General features: G+C 40.7%; 1 protein-coding gene across 2 annotated transcripts in view; it reads left to right on the top strand.

Moving 5' to 3' along the window:
• The window catches only part of RECK (reversion inducing cysteine rich protein with kazal motifs), a 67,356-nt gene that overhangs the window by 45,776 nt on the left and 2,554 nt on the right, over positions 1-19,026 (top strand). For both annotated transcript variants that reach the window (XM_063082164.1, XM_063082163.1), the window contains exons 11-19: positions 2,206-2,418; positions 4,021-4,157; positions 6,256-6,396; positions 7,964-8,152; positions 9,637-9,759; positions 11,641-11,812; positions 15,207-15,399; positions 16,687-16,897; positions 18,764-18,837. In XM_063082164.1, coding sequence (XP_062938234.1) covers positions 2,206-2,418; positions 4,021-4,157; positions 6,256-6,396; positions 7,964-8,152; positions 9,637-9,759; positions 11,641-11,812; positions 15,207-15,399; positions 16,687-16,897; positions 18,764-18,837 — 1,453 coding nt within the window. The remainder of the gene's footprint in view (positions 1-2,205; positions 2,419-4,020; positions 4,158-6,255; positions 6,397-7,963; positions 8,153-9,636; positions 9,760-11,640; positions 11,813-15,206; positions 15,400-16,686; positions 16,898-18,763; positions 18,838-19,026) is intronic.

The raw sequence follows: 19,026 nt of genomic DNA, 5'->3' as shown, positions 1-19,026 counted from the left end.
AAAGCCATCAAGGAGGATCCAATCAAGATAGCGGAATAGATGGTCCCCAGCGTCACTCTCTCCCACAAATCAACCAATTTACAACTATGAAAATGTAACATCAGCCAAGCCAGGGCCGCTGGAGCTCAGCGGAAGAGGAGGAGAGACCTACAGAGTTCATGAAGGTGGGAGAAACTACAATGAGAGAAAGAAAAAGCTGCTCTGAGCATTTCGGGCCGTGGCTGCTTTAAGGCTCGAGCTGCTGAGCGCATGGAGCAGGAGCCGGCAGAAACCACAGCTGTGCCCTTCAGATGGAGTTACTGGGACGCAGCAGGGGAGAAGAGGGCCTTGGCGGCCCCCAGGACAACAAGACCACTAATAGGGTTCCTGCGGACCCACGCAGGAGCGAGGAGCCAGAACAACTGAAAAAAGGGAGCCACTCAGAGGCCTGCAAGTCATTGCAAGGGACCGGCGAAGGGCGCGTCCCATGGGAAGTGTTTGCAGCACGGGCGGTGGGGGAGACAGGCCCACCAGGGGAACACTGGGACACAGCATGGACAGCTGATCTGCCCCCCAGTCAGCACAGGACCACTCAGAGGAGACTGGTCAGGAATGCAGAATTGCGTGGGGTGCAGTTTGATGATAAAACTTAGGCCCAGATCAGAGATTCTACAGAACACGGATCCACCGGGTCTCTGGAGAGCCGGAAGTACCTATAAGATCAACCATTAAACCCTGAGCTGCACAAAAAGCCTTCCCTAGGAAAACAGCAGCAAAGTAGCAACTTAAAACAACCACACAGCTCAAGTACTGGTTCCCACAGGAAGTTCCCCCCATGTTAGAAGCAAAGGACAAAAAATTAGTTCCAGCCCAGGCACACCACCAGCACCTTGGGGCCTGCCTGGGAACTGTAGGCTTTGATCTGGGGACTGGACCCCACTCCCACTTCCAGGCAAACTGTACCAGTGCCTCGGGGCCAGCCTGTGGACCTGAAGCATGGAAAAGGGGACTGGACCCCCTCCCACAACCAGGCACACCACGCCAGCACCTTGGGGCCTGCCCAGGGACCCGAGGCAAGGAGAAGGGAACCAGACCTCAATCCCATAACCAGGCACACTGAGCCAGCACCTTGGGGCTCACCCAGGGATCCAGGGTATGGATTCAGGAACCAGACCCTCCTCCCACAACAAAGCACACGACTCCAGTACCTCGGGGCCCACCCAGGGACCCGAGGCAAGGAGAAGGGGACTGGACCTCATGCAGAAGGGGACTGGACTCTCCTCCCCACAATCAGGCACATGGCGCCAGCGCCTTGGGGCCTGCCCAGGGACCAGAGGCATGGAGAAGGGGACCAAACACACCCCACAACCAGGCATACTGCCAGTGCCAAGGAGCATGCCAAAAACAGCACCTCCACGTAGGTGGCCCACCACAGCCACCACAATAACCATGGCTGCTGCAAAAGCAGCTAGACGCCACAGCCACCACACAGATGGTCCGCCAACCACTGGAGTGCATTCACACAAGAAGAGTCACCAGCAGAGACAAAGAAAAGAAGACGATGTCTCTTTCCACAAAACCCATTTCAGAGTGACAAGCATCTGCTCTATGATAATATTGGGGGACCTGATCACATCTCTCAGCATTGGACAGATCATCTAGGCAACAAGTTAACAGAGTAACCATTATTCTTTCAGAAGGAGAGAAGAAATCGAGGGCAATTAGAGGGGGGAGGGGGAGGGAATGGGGGACGGGGCAAGGTTGGACAAGGGGCATAAAGAATAATTACGATTTGTAACAATATATATGCTAGTAATATTGATTTAATCAACATATCTCAATGTTCAACCCCCAAAATATGTATAATCTATTTTGATTCAATAAATAAAATAAATTTAAAAAAATAAAATAAAAAACGTGGACTTATTTATTTTGTGAAATGGAAGAAATGGGATGCTCTGGGGATAACAGTCCTGTCCAAAGCATTTTGAAGTTTTAAAATGCCTCACAAAAATCTGTGTTAAAAAGAAAACATGTAGAGTTTTAATGCTAGAGTCTCCGTTGAGTCTTCATACACTCGAAGGTGATATCCTTTGATGGGTTTTATGTGCTTTCTTCTTTAAGAAAATCGGATTTTCCTGATGCCTTCGTATGTCAGGATTTTACTCATTGTTTTTGTCCGAAAATAATCGCCTCTTGATTCCTTCTGGCCTTTTTTCTCTTTAGGCCAACAGAACTTTTCAGGAGTTGTAATGCTCAGTCAGATCAAGGAGCCATGAATGACATGAAACTGTGGGAGAAAGGAAGCATAAAGATGCCATTTATCAACATACCTGTTCTTGACATTAAAAAGTGCCAGCCAGAAATGTGGAAAGCAATAGCTTGTTCACTACAGATTAAACCTTGTCACAGCAAATCCCGGGGAAGTATTATTTGCAAGTAAGTTTCTTTCATTATAATGACTGTCCCGTTGTGGTCTAGACCCTCTATGTTCTCTACCCACAGACTCTCTTTAGAATTTTCTCTCCCACCACTTCCCTTTGCCTATCCCCACATGTCAAATGCTTTCTCAGCTTGAAATACTGTTCCCCCATCTCTACTTGCCCACTGCCTGTCCTTCGTCTCCTCTCAAATACCAGACATTCCAATGGAGTCTTCTCAGATTTCTCCAGCTGATAGTAATTTATCCTTACTACAAATTCCTATAGACTTTTATTTGTACTTCTCTTGTGGAACTTAGTTCAAGAAACATTTATTAAGTAACGATGCATAATTCTATTTTTATATTTTAATGTATATACTTGTCATATTCTGTTACACTTTGCTCCCCTTAAGGAGCTTATTCTTTGTGCCATTTTTCTCTTATCTTCTTTCCTCTTTTTCTCCTCTTCAGTTATTAGCCTAATCTTGACACACAATAGGTATTCCAGAAATGTTTGATGAGTGAAAGAGTTAATGAATACAGTCATTAGGGTCTACTCCTAGTAAACATTTTTGAATGGTTTGCTTAGGAAATCTAGGGTAAAGTAAAGATTGGATCTGCTATGGTGGGTGAAGCCAAAAGTATTTAACTACCTAGTAATCTACGTCAGCTGCTCTTTAAGCATCTTTTTTCCAAAAGCTTTTCCAAAACAAAGTTAATCCCAAGCCCCTAAGTTACTGATGTATGGCTCAGTGCTGCTGTTCATGATTCATTTCAGGTTATTTCAGCCTTAAACAGGGTCCAGATCCATTCTCTGACAAGACCTGGGGATAAGCTGAGTAGGGGAGATACCGAAGTATAACTATTGGGTAACAAACAAGAGGCAACAAGTGGGAAATAAATACTCTTAGCACAGAAAACTTACAGAAGAGGAGTCAAGTCCCCATTGAAGACTAAGAGAAATTTAAAGTATATTTTGGGCTTTCCAGTTGTTATAGGCCAAACACCTTAATGTTGATAACTAAAAAAATACTTACAAAGAGTAAGGCAGGGCTGGCAAGTTAGCTCAGTTGGTTAGAGTATGATGTTATAACACTAAGTTCAAGGGTTCAGATCCTCATACCAGCCAGCCAACCACCAAAAAAAAAAAAAAAAGAAAAGAAAAAAAGGGGAAGGGAAGGGAAGGAAGCAAGCAAACAAGCAAGCATAAGATTCTGAAAATAAGGATACATGATTTTGCAAATCACACTAGCCTAATTAATTTCCTTTCAAAATTTGTGAAAAGCCCAAGATGAAGGGTTCAGATCTCTGTACTGGCCAGATGCCAAAAAAAAAAAAAAAAAGATGAAAGCCACATTATACCAGCAAGTATAAGTATGAAATTTGAGCAAGGCCTTTGATCTCAGTTAACAGAAAGTTAGGGATGCCTTGAATTACTATTCAACCTGAGGTCCACTATGACTCCTATTCTCTTTTGCCATACTTACACCTAACCAACTTTGAAACATTAAGTTATGAAAACTCACTTTCTGGAGCACTTTAGAAACATAAATGATACTGACTAGACAATATGAAGAGGTTCCTTAAACCCTAAATCTGTGTACATTTTTTTTTTCAAGATCAGATTGTGTAGAAATTCTCAAAAAGTGTGGAGACCAGAACAAATTCCCTGAAGACCACACAGCTGAAAGTATTTGTGAGCTTCTGTCACCTACAGATGACCTGGAGAATTGTATACCGTTGGATACATACCTCAGTAAGTACTGTTTGTTTTGGAGGAGCAAGTATCTGTGGAGAACATGTGGTTCAATGATACCATGTCAGTCACAGACTCTTATCTTATTTTCTTGTGCTTTTTGGCCCAGGAAACAATTGTCATCTTAAAATATGTAAACAGAAGTGATTATCATATCAGTCCGAGGAGGTATGAGTTATTGTCAATTAGGAATTCTAAGCAGTGAATCAGGAGGCCAGCATGCTCAGATAACCAGCTCCATATTATTGCTGTCTCCTCGCCATGATATGACCAAAAACTGGAATTTGCCCCTAGGAAGTACTCAGCTTTTTGCCATCAGAATATCAGTTGACCCAAGATAGGTATTGGCTTGGATTTACCCACCATCTAAGGAGAAAAGGATAGTCTGGGTTAGTATGTGAAAATGGAACTTGTCTCACTGCTTCAGCTTCTCTCTGCCAAATACTCCTGCCAAGAGCAAGAAGAGTGAGTTGGAATCTCATTGAGGTCCTGGAGATGAGCTTCTTGGCAGCGAGGTGACTATGTGGTGGAAACCGTGGATAACAAATAGAGCTCCTACGTACTCCGCACAGTAGTTAGGGTAAGAGAAGGGTTTAGGCTGCCACCAGGGGGCATTAGTACCATGAGCTGGCTGGAAAAGCAGACAGTGCAGTAAGCTCCTACTTGTTTTGTTTTCCTGTGTTAGTTTGACTGGCAAATAGCAGAGCAACAGAGAGAAGTAAAAGAAAGCTTAGAAACAAACAGTGCAGGGATTTTACTGTGGCACCGTCATCAGGAATCCAGGCTCCTTTTATCCTTCTCCACCATCCTTAGCACTTGGCTTCAGTCATCAAGGTTACTTCATGTACTTTTTCATCACAACATGGCTATGAGAATTTTGGCCACCATATTTTAGTTCCAGACAGTAGAAAAGAAAGGGGAGAGCAAACAACTTCTCCTTAATCTCATTGGCCACCCCTAGTTGTAAGGAAAAGTGGGAAAGATTATCCTTTTTAGCTGCAGGCCCATTGCCATCCTAAGTAAAAATGGAGATCTATTAGTAAACAGGGAGAGAAGAGTGAATGCTAGATTAGTCCGTAGTACCTGCCATGTTTTCTCAAGACCAGCAAACTATGTTCCTTAACTTTTGTGCCCAGTATAGCAAAAAAGAAAGCATTCGACTAAAACTTAGACCTCTGTGAATTTGAGCAGATCACTTCTTTGGGCCTCAGCTTCCTTATTTATAAAATGATTAAACTGATTGGGATGAGCTCCAAGAGCCCCAATACCTCTATTAGTCTTAGAGTCTGAGTCTAGCCTAAAATCAAGTAAGCAAAACTAATGAGTTCACAATCCTAGACTCTATTACAGCAGTCATATACAAGGGCACTTCAAAAAGTTCATGGAAAAATAGAATTAAAAGATAATACAAATCTTTCCATGAGCTTTTGAAATACCCTAATGTATGTATAAAAGGAAACTATTTCAGTAGGAGGACAAATAAAGAAATGCATTTGTTTGAATTTCAGTACTCTGTTTTAATATTATACGTACTCTATATTAAGTAAGACTCTTCCTTGGTCATGATTTCAGAAGTTAAATATATTCATGGTATGGGGTCCATATTATACCATAATAAATTATCACTTATGATAAAACATGCTAAATTATCCCTCTTAGACATAAGCATGTATGTGACCACCCTATCCAGAAAAACCTGTCACTTTCAATCCCCTACTGATTATTTATAATTGTCCGACTTTATTTTTTATTTACTCACACACGCGAGCACACACACACAGAATATTTATTGTCTCTTTCTCTACCAGATGTAAACTCTGTGTTAGAGACTGTTTTGTTCATCACTGTGTCTCCAGTGACTAGAACCTTGCCTGGCGTATCGTAGGTACCCAATAAATAAACAAATGAATGAGTGGATGTATGTTTATGCTAAATTCACAAATGATGAGAGAATCTGAGTGTTTTGATACCTTGTTAGACTCAGGCCTTGCTTTATGCTCATGAGCTGTCCATTTATTCCAGCCATAATTAATTCAGGTAATTCACAGATTTGTTACTCTTTTAGGTTGATTTAGCTGATCTGTTTTGGTTTTTTCAGGGCCAAGTACTTTAGGTAACATTGTAGAAGAAGTGACTCATCCCTGTAACCCAAATCCTTGCCCAGCCAATGAGCTCTGTGAAGTGAACCGAAAAGGGTGCCCACCTGGAGATCCCTGTCTTCCGTACTCTTGTGTTCAAGGTAATAGTAGGTGGGTGTGGTTGTGGGATGAGCATGGATAGATGCTGCTGGTGTTTCTTTGTAGGGGTTATCTTTGAAGTGACATTACAAAGGATTTTATTTTCTGTATTATGTTTTCCCATAATGTTTGAGATTTTCCCAATAAACATGCATTATTTATATAAGTGTAAAAAGACAAAGACATGTAATTTCAATTGTCCTTTAGATTGTAAACTAATAATATCAATCCAAAACTCATAATGAGTTATAGGGTTCTTGACTACAAAAGCAAAAAGAAGCTTGGGCCAGCTTTTTGTACTTTCTCTTGCATATTGTAATGTTTGAAAAAACATATTGTACATTTTTTCATTTTTTTTTTCCTTTCCTTTAGTATATGGAAAAATGGCATCCTCACTAGGATGTATAATTATCTCCATAAATATTAATGTTGTATTTAAATGCATGGTTTTAAGGCTGAAAAATTTTTATCCCATAGAATTTTGATAGTCTTTATCTCTCAGTCAGTCCCTTTAGAATATAGTTATGGCAAGCTTTTGCTTCTCTCTTTTTTTTTTTTTTTTTCCTTAAAAGATGACCGGTAAGGGGATCTTAACCCTTGACTTGGTGGTGTCAGCACCACGCTCACCCGGTGAGCTAACCAGCCATCCCTATTTGGGACCCGAACCCGGGGCCTTGGTGTTATCAGCACCACACTCTCCCGAGTGAGCCACGGGCCAGCCCAAGCTTTTGCTTCTTTTTATCTATTTCCTAATTGAAATTTTTTTAAATCATGTTCAAATCAACATTTTAAAATATCTTTAAAGTAAAAAGGAGCAAAAGATTAAATAAGCATGATACCTCAATGGATCGTCTATAATATTATGTAGTACCATAAATATCAGCTATAGAGTTGTAATAAATCTTGTTAAAATTGGAAATGTTGGGCTGTTTTAAATTCAAGATAGTATTTTTTTGTCCCTTTATCTTTACATTATAATTTGGTCCATGTTTTCTTTGGCAAGAAAATAAAGCAGCTACTTAAAATAGTGACATCTTTATTCCCTATTATTTAAATAAGGAATTCAATTCAGAATTCTCTTCTTTTGTTAAACTCAGAAAGCCTGTCTTATAAGATAGAAATGTATAAGATAGAAAATGGGTTTTCCTGAAGCCCACCCAAATGTTCAATTTTTCTTTGAATTTAAGGTATTCTTGTATTTCATCACTGAAAGTTTTCCTGACCAAGATTATTCTAAAAATACTCCCAGTTTCCATATTCCATTTTTAAAAACCTATGATTTTAAAATATCTTTGATTAACCCAAAGAAATAAAAAGCTACTTACAGCATTTTTGTACTGAATTTAGCTAACTTTGGGGTACAGGTTCTTAATCACCACCGTCCCTCAGAACATGGAATTTTTATCTGAGAGGGTATGTTTTTGGCCATTGTACCAAAGCAATTCCTTAATTTGGTGAAAGTTCTTTACATAATTGTTAATAGCTACATAATAACTATAATACTTTTATAAAGTATGTCTAATGTCATAGAACAATATCATGTCTCTCAACTAATTTTTGTTTATACAGGTTGTAAATTGGGAGAAGCTTCTGATTTTATTGTCCGTCAAGGGACACTAATCCAGGTGCCCTCATCTGCAGGAGAAGTTGGTTGTTATAAAATCTGTTCATGTGGACAAAGTGGACTCTTAGAAAACTGTATGGAGATGCACTGTATAGATCTCCAGAAGTCCTGTATTGTTGGTGGAAAAAGAAAAAGTGAGTGTTGAACTGTATTTGGTTTTTGTTTTTAATATGAGATGAGGTATCTACACTTTGTTGGAAGAACATTGGATGGATTCTTACCAAGGAGTAAGATCTACATATCAGATACTCCAGGGCAGTATTTTCCAAACTATACAGAGCTCTAGGACTTCTCAGGAACCCTCTAAAAGCCTCTTCAAGAATGGGTAGTGGTTAATTAATTAATGCTTATTGAATTCTAATTGTGTGCCAAGCACGATGCTAAGGCTTGTCCTACATTGTCTCATTTAATCCTCTAAGTTACTCTTTGATATAGGTATTATTGTTATACCTACTTCATAAATGAGGAAGCTGATGCTCAGAGGTCATCTCTCTAGTTAGTGACCAAAGTAGGATTCAGCTTCAGGCCTATGTGACTGCAAAACCCAGGTACCCTCCTCCCCATCCCACCCCTACTTCTCCAGAAGTGAAACTCAGATTTTGACATCATGGAAAGCTGATGGGAATCCATGCTGCACTGTTGGTTAGGGGTTTGGAATGAGCACATTAAAAACTGCCACTCTTTGATCACCTTCCCTACAAATCTTAGAATCTTGCTTTCCCACTGTTTCCTTAACCATCTTTTGCTTATAGCCCTAACAACTGTTCATGTCAATATATGACTTCAAAAATTGTGGGAAAATGCCAGTTTTGAGGATGTGCTCCCTCCCCACCAGCTCACCCTGCCACCTTAGCCCTACACCCATCCTCCTACCCCATCAACCATATAGTTCAGTTTTTATATGCTATTTGGTTTACTCTTCTGTATGAGATCTTACCTGAAAGAAGAGTGCTCTTAGCTAAACAGAGCTTGCAAATTTTTGCCCCAGAGTAAGTCAAGTATTTGTTTCTTAGTCCATATTTTACTTAGCTAAAATGTGAAGGTAGTTACCTTGTATTATAGAAAATATCTGAGGACAAACAAATCCATTCCTTCTGTAAATTTTCACTGACTAAACGCCTATTCTGTACAAAGGAACATACTATTGCCTTGTGGAGCTGAAACTGGGATGGGGAATGAAATCATGCTTTATGTGATAACATGGGAGAGAATTTGAGCCACAAAAAGTTGCAGACCAAGTGCTCTTCTGGGAGCTAGTTATTTCTGCCTGGGCATCAGGAGAGTCTTCATTCCAAAGATGGCATCAGGCCTGGCCCTGGAGAGATGAGCAAAGTTCCAGAGGAGGAGAGGAGCATTTGAGGCAGAAGGGGCAGCCAGAAACATCCTCACGGAAAAGGGAACAGCCTGATGAGAACAGCACATTAGGGACTGGGAGGAATACGGTGGGAGGTAAATATGAAAATATAAATATCACAGATGTAACTCCCTACTTTGTATATTCAGAAGTCATCTTTCAAGAACTTCAATTTTAAAACTTTCTGAACTGTTCAAATTTTAATTTATGCTCTATTTCTCAGCACATGATATAGATCAACATTTTCTTTCCTGTTCTTCTTAGGTCATGGAACATCCTTTAGTATTGACTGCAACGTCTGTTCTTGTTTTGCTGGCAATTTGGTGTGTTCTACCCGCCTCTGCCTCAGTGAGCACAGTTCAGAAGATGACCATCGCACCTTCACAGGTGACCATAGTCACCCAGAGGATGTCCTGGGGGGCCCATCATTCCTTTGTGCCCATTTTGCACTTCAAGGTGGCTTCTCTGATTTTGCCTTAACTGCAAATACACACAGTAAGATAAATACAGAATCTGAGGACAAGATACTTTCCCTTTCTGGACCTCAGTTTCATCCTCTATGAATTGAAAGCATTAAACTAAATGGTTTCTTCGGGCCTTTCCAGCACTAATATTCTGGAATTTCATGACTCAAAAAGAACAGGGCTAGTGATTGGGATGGTTTTAGTTAAATGGAAATTTTCTACCTGGTAAAATATCCTATTTACCCCTACTATACAGTCTAAAGCATCCATGTATTTTCTGTTTGTTTCTCAACACCTTCTTTGTTAACCTACCTTATCTTACTCCATTTACTTATCTTACTTATCTTAGTTCATTTAGGCTCCCACAAACAATAATATCCCAGAATACTACTTTCTTGACTTTACAATGCTTTATGCTGCTGGTATTATGCTCACGCCAGCTACTGTAAGTGAAAAGGCTGGCGAGATGGGATGCTTTTCTCTTGTGAAGCTGCAGGTGCCAACAGCAACAGCAGTCTACTGGTGTCTTGGTGTTTGCTTTCCCCAGATCTGAAGAACCTTTGGTTCTGGGTTAAGAGGTACTAGTAGCTTCCCTTGCCCCATTTCATGCAGTGGCAACTTGATCCTTTTTTCCCTGCAGCTAGCATTACACATGGAGAGAGAGAACAGAATAAAAGATTTACCAACTTTGTACCTCCAGCCCATCAGAAACAAAAAGGAGATCAGAAATGAGAAGTGTACGGCAGACTGATGGGGTAGTTTAAGCAGGACTAACTCTACCCCATCCTCTCTCCACCCTAATGAGTACCAGCCTTCAGTGCCTTATTATTATTATTATTATCATCTTTTTTTTTGGTGGCTGGCCAGTATGGTATGGGGATCTGAACCATCCTTTATTATTATCCTTTGTTTGCTGTGCTCTGGTGAGGACAATTTATTCTGCTTAAAGAAGCCATAGAGGGATGTGGGGATGAAGAGTGAGCTAAAGATTTACAAGGAAGACTTTTATTTTTTAACATCTAAATGTTGTAGAAAGATAAATTTTACAACTAGCAAGACTCTTGTTCCCTATAGTGTGTGGCCCCTAGTGTCCTGCAGTAAATTAAGTTGATGATTATTTAGCTGCCAGACTCTAAGGAAGTATTATTGGCCCCAAAGTGTACCACATTTCTTGGGACTCAGTGCCCCAGTCCAAACATGACTCAGAGACAGATGTTCACAAAAATGTGTACGTCTTAAAATTACAATTATCTCCCACATTATCTTCTTGTTCTTCCCCTTCCCTAAGGAGAGGAGAGTGTAAGGAAACTGTGTGAGAGCTTACAACCTTCACTTTGTCTTATTTTTGGTATTACCCTTTAACATTCAAGAAAACTCCCAAGCCAGACTTCAAACATCTAAATTCTAGATCTTATATGCCAGATTGGGAGAAACATTTCCTACTTTTCCTACGTATAGCCTTGTTTATAGGGGTCTCTACCTGGGATCAAGGTCTGGGGTCCTCAATGAGCTGGCAATAACAAGGACAAAGGAAGGTCAAGGGTTTGGATCCTTGTACTGGCCAGTTGCCAAAAAAAAAAAAAGGACAAAGGAAAGCCATCTTGCAAACAAAGACTTTTTAGAGCCTTGCTTCCTTTAAAAACCTTATCAGAGATTGAAGGGAAATGTTTTTTTCTGACTTGATTTACAATTCTGTTTTAACATGAGACCTCTACATGATTGCTAATGGTTTGCCTTAATAGGGAAATATGAGGGGAAGGGGAATATATAAGTACATACTTCCGAGACTGTTTCCTCTCTTTAGGTCTGCCCTGTAACTGTGCAGATCAGTTTGTCCCTGTGTGTGGACAGAATGGACGCACTTATCCCAGTGCCTGCATTGCTCGCTGTGTGGGTCTCCAAGACCATCAGTTTGAGTTTGGATCATGCATCTCAAAGGATCCATGTGATTCTAACCCTTGCCAAAAAAACCAAAGGTAAGTCAAATGGCTCCTTATTTTTTTCAACCAAAGACTGCACTTACAAAGTATCCACCATGTGCCAGACAGTGAAAATACAAAGTGAATTAAAAAGTGGTCTCTGTCCTGAAGAGTTTGGAGTCTGGAGGGAAAGAGCACCATGTTAAAGCTGCTTGGTAATACGCTGTGATTGAGAGCCCAGAAGTAGAGCAGTTAATGCAGCCTGGGGAAGGAAGGGCTTGGGAAAGCCTCTGGAGGATGATACTCAACTGAATCTGGAAAGATGAGTAGGAGATTGCAAGCAAAGTTTACAGTAGAGGAAAGGCGGTGTTGGTGAAGGCACACAGTACAGGAGCAGAAATTGTGGCCGCTGGAGATGAACAGATAGCGTGGTGTCTGCTGGGGGCCATAGCAGTTGTGTAACACTGAAACAGAAAGTGTAACATAAGGAGAGGTAGCAGATGAGATGAGAGAAACAGGTATGTTCTTATTATTAGCTATTTATGCCTGATAGTCCAGGGAAATTTTCTTCTACTTAGATGCTTCCATTTTAGGAATTGGACATGAGAAATCTCTAGAAATGCAACTTTGGTATTATTTAAAGTTATTTATTTCAGGCTTCTTTCTCTACAATTTCTTCACTGAGCTCAGAGGACAGTTGACCTGGCCTTAATGATGGATTTCTGTATGTAGTGTCCACTGGGGCAAGTGGCTTGTTGACCCTTTTAGATTGCAGCCTTTTGGAACTGTAGTTTTCACTGGCTGCCTCAGAGACCTAAGCAGAACGCACCCCAGTGCCACAGTCCTTTCCTTATGAAGGATTTTGTGGAGAATAAGCAATTGCTTCCCCACCCTGAAAACCCTGGTGCGGTAAAGAGGGAGGGGACAATTTTCTCATGTGTTAAAAAAATGGCAAAGAATTGGTCACCCATCTGCCAAAGTTTATACAATGAAAACTAAGCCAGGGGAGTTTCTATGGAAAGAAGACAGGATGCCATGCATTAAGAAATAAGCCAAAGGATAATATGGGTTGGTTTTGGGAAATAGAATTGAAGGTTGTTTTGGTACTGGTTTGTTCTTTTGTTTGTTTTTCTCTATTGGCTAACCTTTCTGAATAAGGTTTTCTTGCTTTCATAATAAAACAAAAAGAAGTCTCAAAGTGGGAAGGGCTTTCTGGGTATAATACATGAAAATCAAAATTTTCTGCATGGTAACAGACAAATGACAAACTGGGAATAATATCACAAAATGTCAGTGTTTTCACATAGCAGCAAATCAAACAAAGTTCATTTGGATGGTCAGCAGGTGGCTTTCTACATAGTTATTCAGAGACTTAAGATCGTTCCATGTAGTGACTCTGCCATCTCCTACAGCCTCATAGTCCTCCTCTATATCTTCTGCCTCTCACCAGCAGATAAAAGATGGGAGACAGTGGAGGTTGCTCTTGAGAAGCTTTTATGGGCCAGACTAAAAGTGACATTTATTATTACTTCCAGCCACGTTCTATTGTCTAGAACTCAGTCACTCAGCCACGACTAACTGCCATGGAGACTGACAAATGTAATCTAGGAAGAAAATCAAATGAATTTGATGAACATCTGGACAGTCTGCCACATGCTTAACCTTCCTCATCTTAAGGGAAATGTAAATTAAATTAAAACCACAATTGCGTACTATTTTCCATCTATCAGATTGGCAAAGATAAAAAGTTTGATAACATAATATAGGCAAACAGGTACTTCTCATATAAGAGGGGATTGAGGAGGATTGTACATCTTCTGTGGAGGGTAGTTTGGCCAAGTCTGCAATTTTAAATGCACAGACCCTTTGGATCAGCATATATAAATGCTTATATAAATCCAGCATATCTCTGGCAGGGTAAATAAGGAATTGGTAGTAGTGAATGCCTCTGGGGAAAGGAACTAGGTGTCTGGGAGGAAGGATTTATTTTTTACTGTATACCATTGTATACCTTTTTAGTTTCACCATGGGCTTATATTATCTGTACAAAAAATAATTAATTGTTTAAAAGAGAATAAGTTGTATTTATTCATGAAATATCTACTGATATACCAGGCGTTTTTCTAAACATTAGGACACAACAAGCAAGTCAGACCAAGTCCCTGCCCTGCTCATGTTTACTTTCATTTGCTCCCAGATCCTCAGCCTTTTCCTATGGTCTTCTTATTTCCATATATTCAAATGGATCACGTTTTTTCTCCCCAAATTTCTCCTGGTATACTTGGTTCTCATCCCTTCCATGTTAACGGATAATGAAGTTGTGTATATTCTTTTTCATTATTTGTCTTCGAACATCTTAAGCCTCCACAAAACCATAACTAAGTGCATTCTAATTGGTGATGGTGGTGATTTCAGTGCAGTAGGCTTATCCATAAAGAGTATAAGTAATTTCCTTTGAAATTAAAATAATGCTAGTTACTATAGTCTTTTTTATTTTACTGATTAATACTTATACATCATACTACTTCAAATACTCAGTGAAAGCTAAACATTTTCATAGGTCTTATCTTCCTATAGAAAGTTATGTATACCCTTTATAAAAATTAGGAAAGCAGAAAAGTATAAAGTAGAAACAACAGTGGTGCTGGCCAGTTAGCTCACTGGGTTAGAGCGCAGTGCTAATAACACCAAGATCCAGGATTCCATCATTGCACCAGCCAGCTGCCAAAAAGTAGAAAGAAAGAAAGAAGAAAAGAGCCATCATCTTTAACCCCCGTGAAGGAGTTCAGGAATTGCGAGTGAAGCAAGTCCAGTTATTACCAGGAAAGACCAGCTTCATGGTGGCGTTCTCAGTGATTTGCAACCAGCCAGCATCAATCAGCTCCTCAGTCCTGTAAGCATAGAAACCTGAATTTTTTAGGACATAGAGTAAAGCCTTTTCTTAGATAGACTCATGTTAGCCAAGCTGAAAATTAAACATCTTTCGTTTGTTATTAACAAGGCCTCCAGTGTTGGACCCCAACCCAACTGTTGGCCTCGTATCACGGCACTTCTATCCCAGGCATGTATCCTTGGCTCCCGCCCTCAGGGTCACCTGCCATCTCCCCAGCACCCTACTCCTCAAGCATCGTACCTACGTTCATGTCTGCTCTCTCAGCCTGGCATGCCCGTGAATCTGGAGTTACCCTTCAGGCTCCAGCTAAAACACCATCTTCTCTGATACTTTCTCCAAGCTCCTTCAGCAGAATGACTCATTCCTATGAGTATTTTGTATGTTATTTTCTACATTATACCTACTTTATATGCATGTTTGCCTCTCCTGCTCTACATAAGCTCCTTCGGGACAGGACTGCTTCCATTGATAACTCTCCCTTTTTCCGCATTCGCCTGTGCCTACCCCACCATAGTCCCTCTCTACTTTGGCTCATGGTGCTACATTCATCTTTTTCAGATGTATACCCAAACCACAAGTCTGCCTGACGACTTTTGATAAATTTGGATGTAGCCAATATGAGTGTGTGCCAAGACAGCTTGCCTGTGACCAGGTTCGTGATCCTGTTTGCGACAAAGACCACATGGAGCACAATAATCTCTGCACTTTGTACCAAAGAGGAAAAAGCCTCTCTTACAAAGGCTCATGCCAGGTACAGTTGTTTGGCTGACAAATCAAAGTACAATAGACATAAAATTGGTTTATGATCTTTTACAGGTGAATCAGCAGTAAGACCACTTGAAGGTCTTCTGTAAATCCTGTCAAATGTAGAGAACCCAATCCTCCACTAAAAATGAGGACTGGCTCTTTCTCCTAACTCTGGAAGGCTGCCTTGCTAGTGCGTGTGCCTTTGCACATCTAGTATACAAGCAAGAATAGAGAGTGGCTTCTTGCAGCCCACTCCTGGGAAAAGAATTTAAAGCTTCACACCCCTGGCATGGTCAACACGACTTTCACTTCTCATAGCTCTGTGGGCCCTCACCAGAAAACAGACCAGGAAGAAAATGAGTTAAAACAACCAAGAAAAGAGTTTTTTCACTTCTCCCACCACAGTCCCACCTCCTGTGGTCCTGAAAAGCACCTGAACACTTCTCTAAGACTTAGTGTCTTTTTTATCAGCTTCTCTCTCTGTCTTTTAGGTTGTGGAATCTGCATTCATGTACAAAACAAAATAACCCCAAGGAAAACCCTTTTGGGGCTTCCCACACGCACCACTGGTTTCATGCTGGCCCTTCTTCCTGGGGGTTTCCCACCTTTGGGCCCAGCCCACTACCAGCTAACCCCTGACATGATTTCTTCTCGTTCCCTGGTCTTTATGATTAGAAAAAAATCCCCTCAGCTTGTCTCCCTCGGCTTGTTTTCTCTCAAAGCCTCTGTTCCAGTTGCACTGATACTGTCTACTCTACATTTCCAGTCTTCTCTTCCTGTTTGTTCCCTCTTCCTGGCCATGATTTTTCTCTGATATATTCCTAACCTGTCCACAGGTCCAGATCTGTCTGCCTCACTGATCCCTGCTCTCTTCCCGCTCCTTAGTCTGTACCCAGCATGAAATGATAAGGCCTTGCATTTGCATGCAGATTGATCTTGTTCTCTTCAAACAGGCACTTCAGGGATACTAATAGGTGGCGTGGTGGTGCGAGGAGGTGGCAGGGGTGGTGGGCCTGTGGCAGGAGGGGGATTTTTATCTCATATTAGTTCACATGGAATGAGCACCCAAGTCTCAGAGAGGCTGAGAAAAGTAATCTTTTCAGTTCATCCCGAGATAACCCTATTGCTTTCCGCCCCCCTCTCAGCCTACATTAGGAGCTTAAGAAGGTCTCCACAATTTCTACCTGTGTCTTTTTTCCTTCCTGAAAATAGGGAGATGTGTTCTATACCCTTGGTTAGCAAAGGTGCACCATAGAGGTTTCCAGGCTAACTGTGATTTGTTTGCCTTCAGCCCTTCTGCAGAGCCACAGAGCCCGTCTGCGGGCACAATGGTGAGACCTATAGCAGTGTGTGTGCTGCCTACTCAGACCGTGTGGCAGTAGATTACTATGGGCCCTGCCAGGCTGTCGGGGTCCTCTCAGAGTACAGTTCTGTCGCCGAGTGTGCTGCTGTGAAGTGTCCTTCACTCTCAGTGACTAGATGCAAACCCATCATCCCACCCGGTAGGCTGGCAATATTTGGGGAGGGCAGGGGTGGGATGGGGAAGATTGCTTATCCACCTCCAGAGAGTGAGTCCTTGAGAAAAGAGTTGACTAGTTTATTTAAATTTTTCAAAAAGTTTTGATTAGGAACATTATTCTGGGTTGACCTCTAAAAGCTATGAATTACCTTAGATATCAGCTGGTCCTGTGATTTTAAAACAATACAGCAACCTTTTTTCAAACAAAATCTTACACCAAACACCTATATATAAACAGATAAAGGAGTATGAAGGTACTTCAAAAAGTTCATGGTTAGAGCGTGGTGTTGATATCCCAAAGTCCAGGGTTCGATCCTTGTACTGGCCAGCCGCAAAAAGAAAAGAAAAGGAAAGAAAAAAATTGTGGAAAAATAGAATTGGAAGATAAAATGAATCTTGCCCCTTTGTATCCACAAGTTTCACGTCCCCAGATTCAACCAACCTCAGATGGAAAATATTCAGAAAAAAATAAAATAAAAAATAACATAAACAATAAAAACAATACAAGTAAAAAACAATACAATATAACAACTCTTTACATAGCATTTACATTGTATTAGGTATTTTAAGTAAACTAAAGATGATTTGAAGTGTATAGGAAGATGTGTGTAGGCTATATGCAAATTCTCCATTTAATATAAGGGTCTTGAGCTGATTATAGTATTTGAGGGGGGTCATGGAACCAATTCCTTGTGGATACTTAGGGATGACTATTTTAGTATATGTGCTGCCGAAGCGAGCACTTAGGGATGACTATTTGGTTACTAAAATGAGGGTTATTAATTTAAATGCATAGTGTTTACTTACTACAGTTAATGAGTAATGAATTAATAATGAATGAATGAATATTGAAGTCATTTTGATGAACAGAAACATTTGAAATTGAGAGAAACAGAAGATAGTTGTTGTGTTAGATTGGCTTTAGCATATAATTTAATTGTTTTAGTTGCATATAATCAGGAAAGTCTTGTTTCACACAGACTGTTGTAAGCAGCAATAGTTTTTTTGAACAGCTTTCCTTACAATCTCACACTCCTCAGTTACAGAGGTGGCAGAAGAGACTTTATTCCAAGTCTGCATAGAACAGGTTAATTTGGAGTCTTAAGTTCATTGCTCTACCCATTAATTCATCAAAAATTAATTATTGAGCTTTCACTACATGCCAGTCTTCAAAGCACTGAGGACACAGCAGTGAGCAAAACAAATCCTTTTTCCTCCTAGAGATCATGTTCTGAGGGAAGTGACAGACCAAACACAAATTACAGTGCAAATCCATACTAAGTTCAGGTGGCAACAAGTACGTGAGGTGAAATGAAGGGGAAGGATTGGGAGGGCCTGGGGTGGAGACGTTGCTAATGGATGGGTTAGTGAAATATAGTATAGTATTATGTTTGATTATACCATATTTTTTATGGTTTTTGGACAGTTTAAAATAATTTTTAAATTAAATTTGAATCAAACACTCGTGGAACCTCTGAAACACCAGCTCCCTTATTTTGCAGACAAAGGCCCAGAGAAAGCATTTACCTAGGATCACACAGTGAGTTTTGAGGCAGAGTAGGGTTGGGCCTCATGTCTCTTTAGAGGCCAGCTCTCTCCATGCTGTCTACACCACAGCTGCCTCACCCTGAGAAGTGCTAAAGGATGAAAGCAGGGATGGAAGAAGGATTTTTGTAAATGTACATATTATAAGACCCAGGTTTGTCAGGGAATATATCTAAAGCTGCAGTCATCAGGAAGGACAGCCATAACTCTCCTAGTCCCAAATGAAGGGTTTGTCATTTCACCAACTTTCTTGAATTCTCCTTGTTTCTAATTCTGAACACATAAAACGGTTTCTGTTATACAGGTGCTTGTTGCCCATTATGTGCTGGGATGTTAAGAGTTTTATTTGACAAAGAAAAGCTGGATACCATTGCTAAGGTAAATTGTTTTATATGCCAGGTACTGTTGAAACCTTATTGCTAAACTTCTCAGTAACCCTAGAGAGTAGAATGTACGTCTCCGTTTATAGCTGAAGAAACTAATCTTCAGAAAAGTGATTTGCCCAAGGCCGTACAGCTCACAATCAGTAGACCCGGGTTTGCACTCAAGCTGGCTGACTCCCAAGCC

This window comes from Cynocephalus volans, chromosome 17, assembly GCF_027409185.1.
Source record: "Cynocephalus volans isolate mCynVol1 chromosome 17, mCynVol1.pri, whole genome shotgun sequence".
NCBI classification, from domain to species: Eukaryota; Metazoa; Chordata; class Mammalia; order Dermoptera; family Cynocephalidae; genus Cynocephalus; species Cynocephalus volans.
This window is presented reverse-complemented; position numbering and strand designations above follow the sequence as displayed.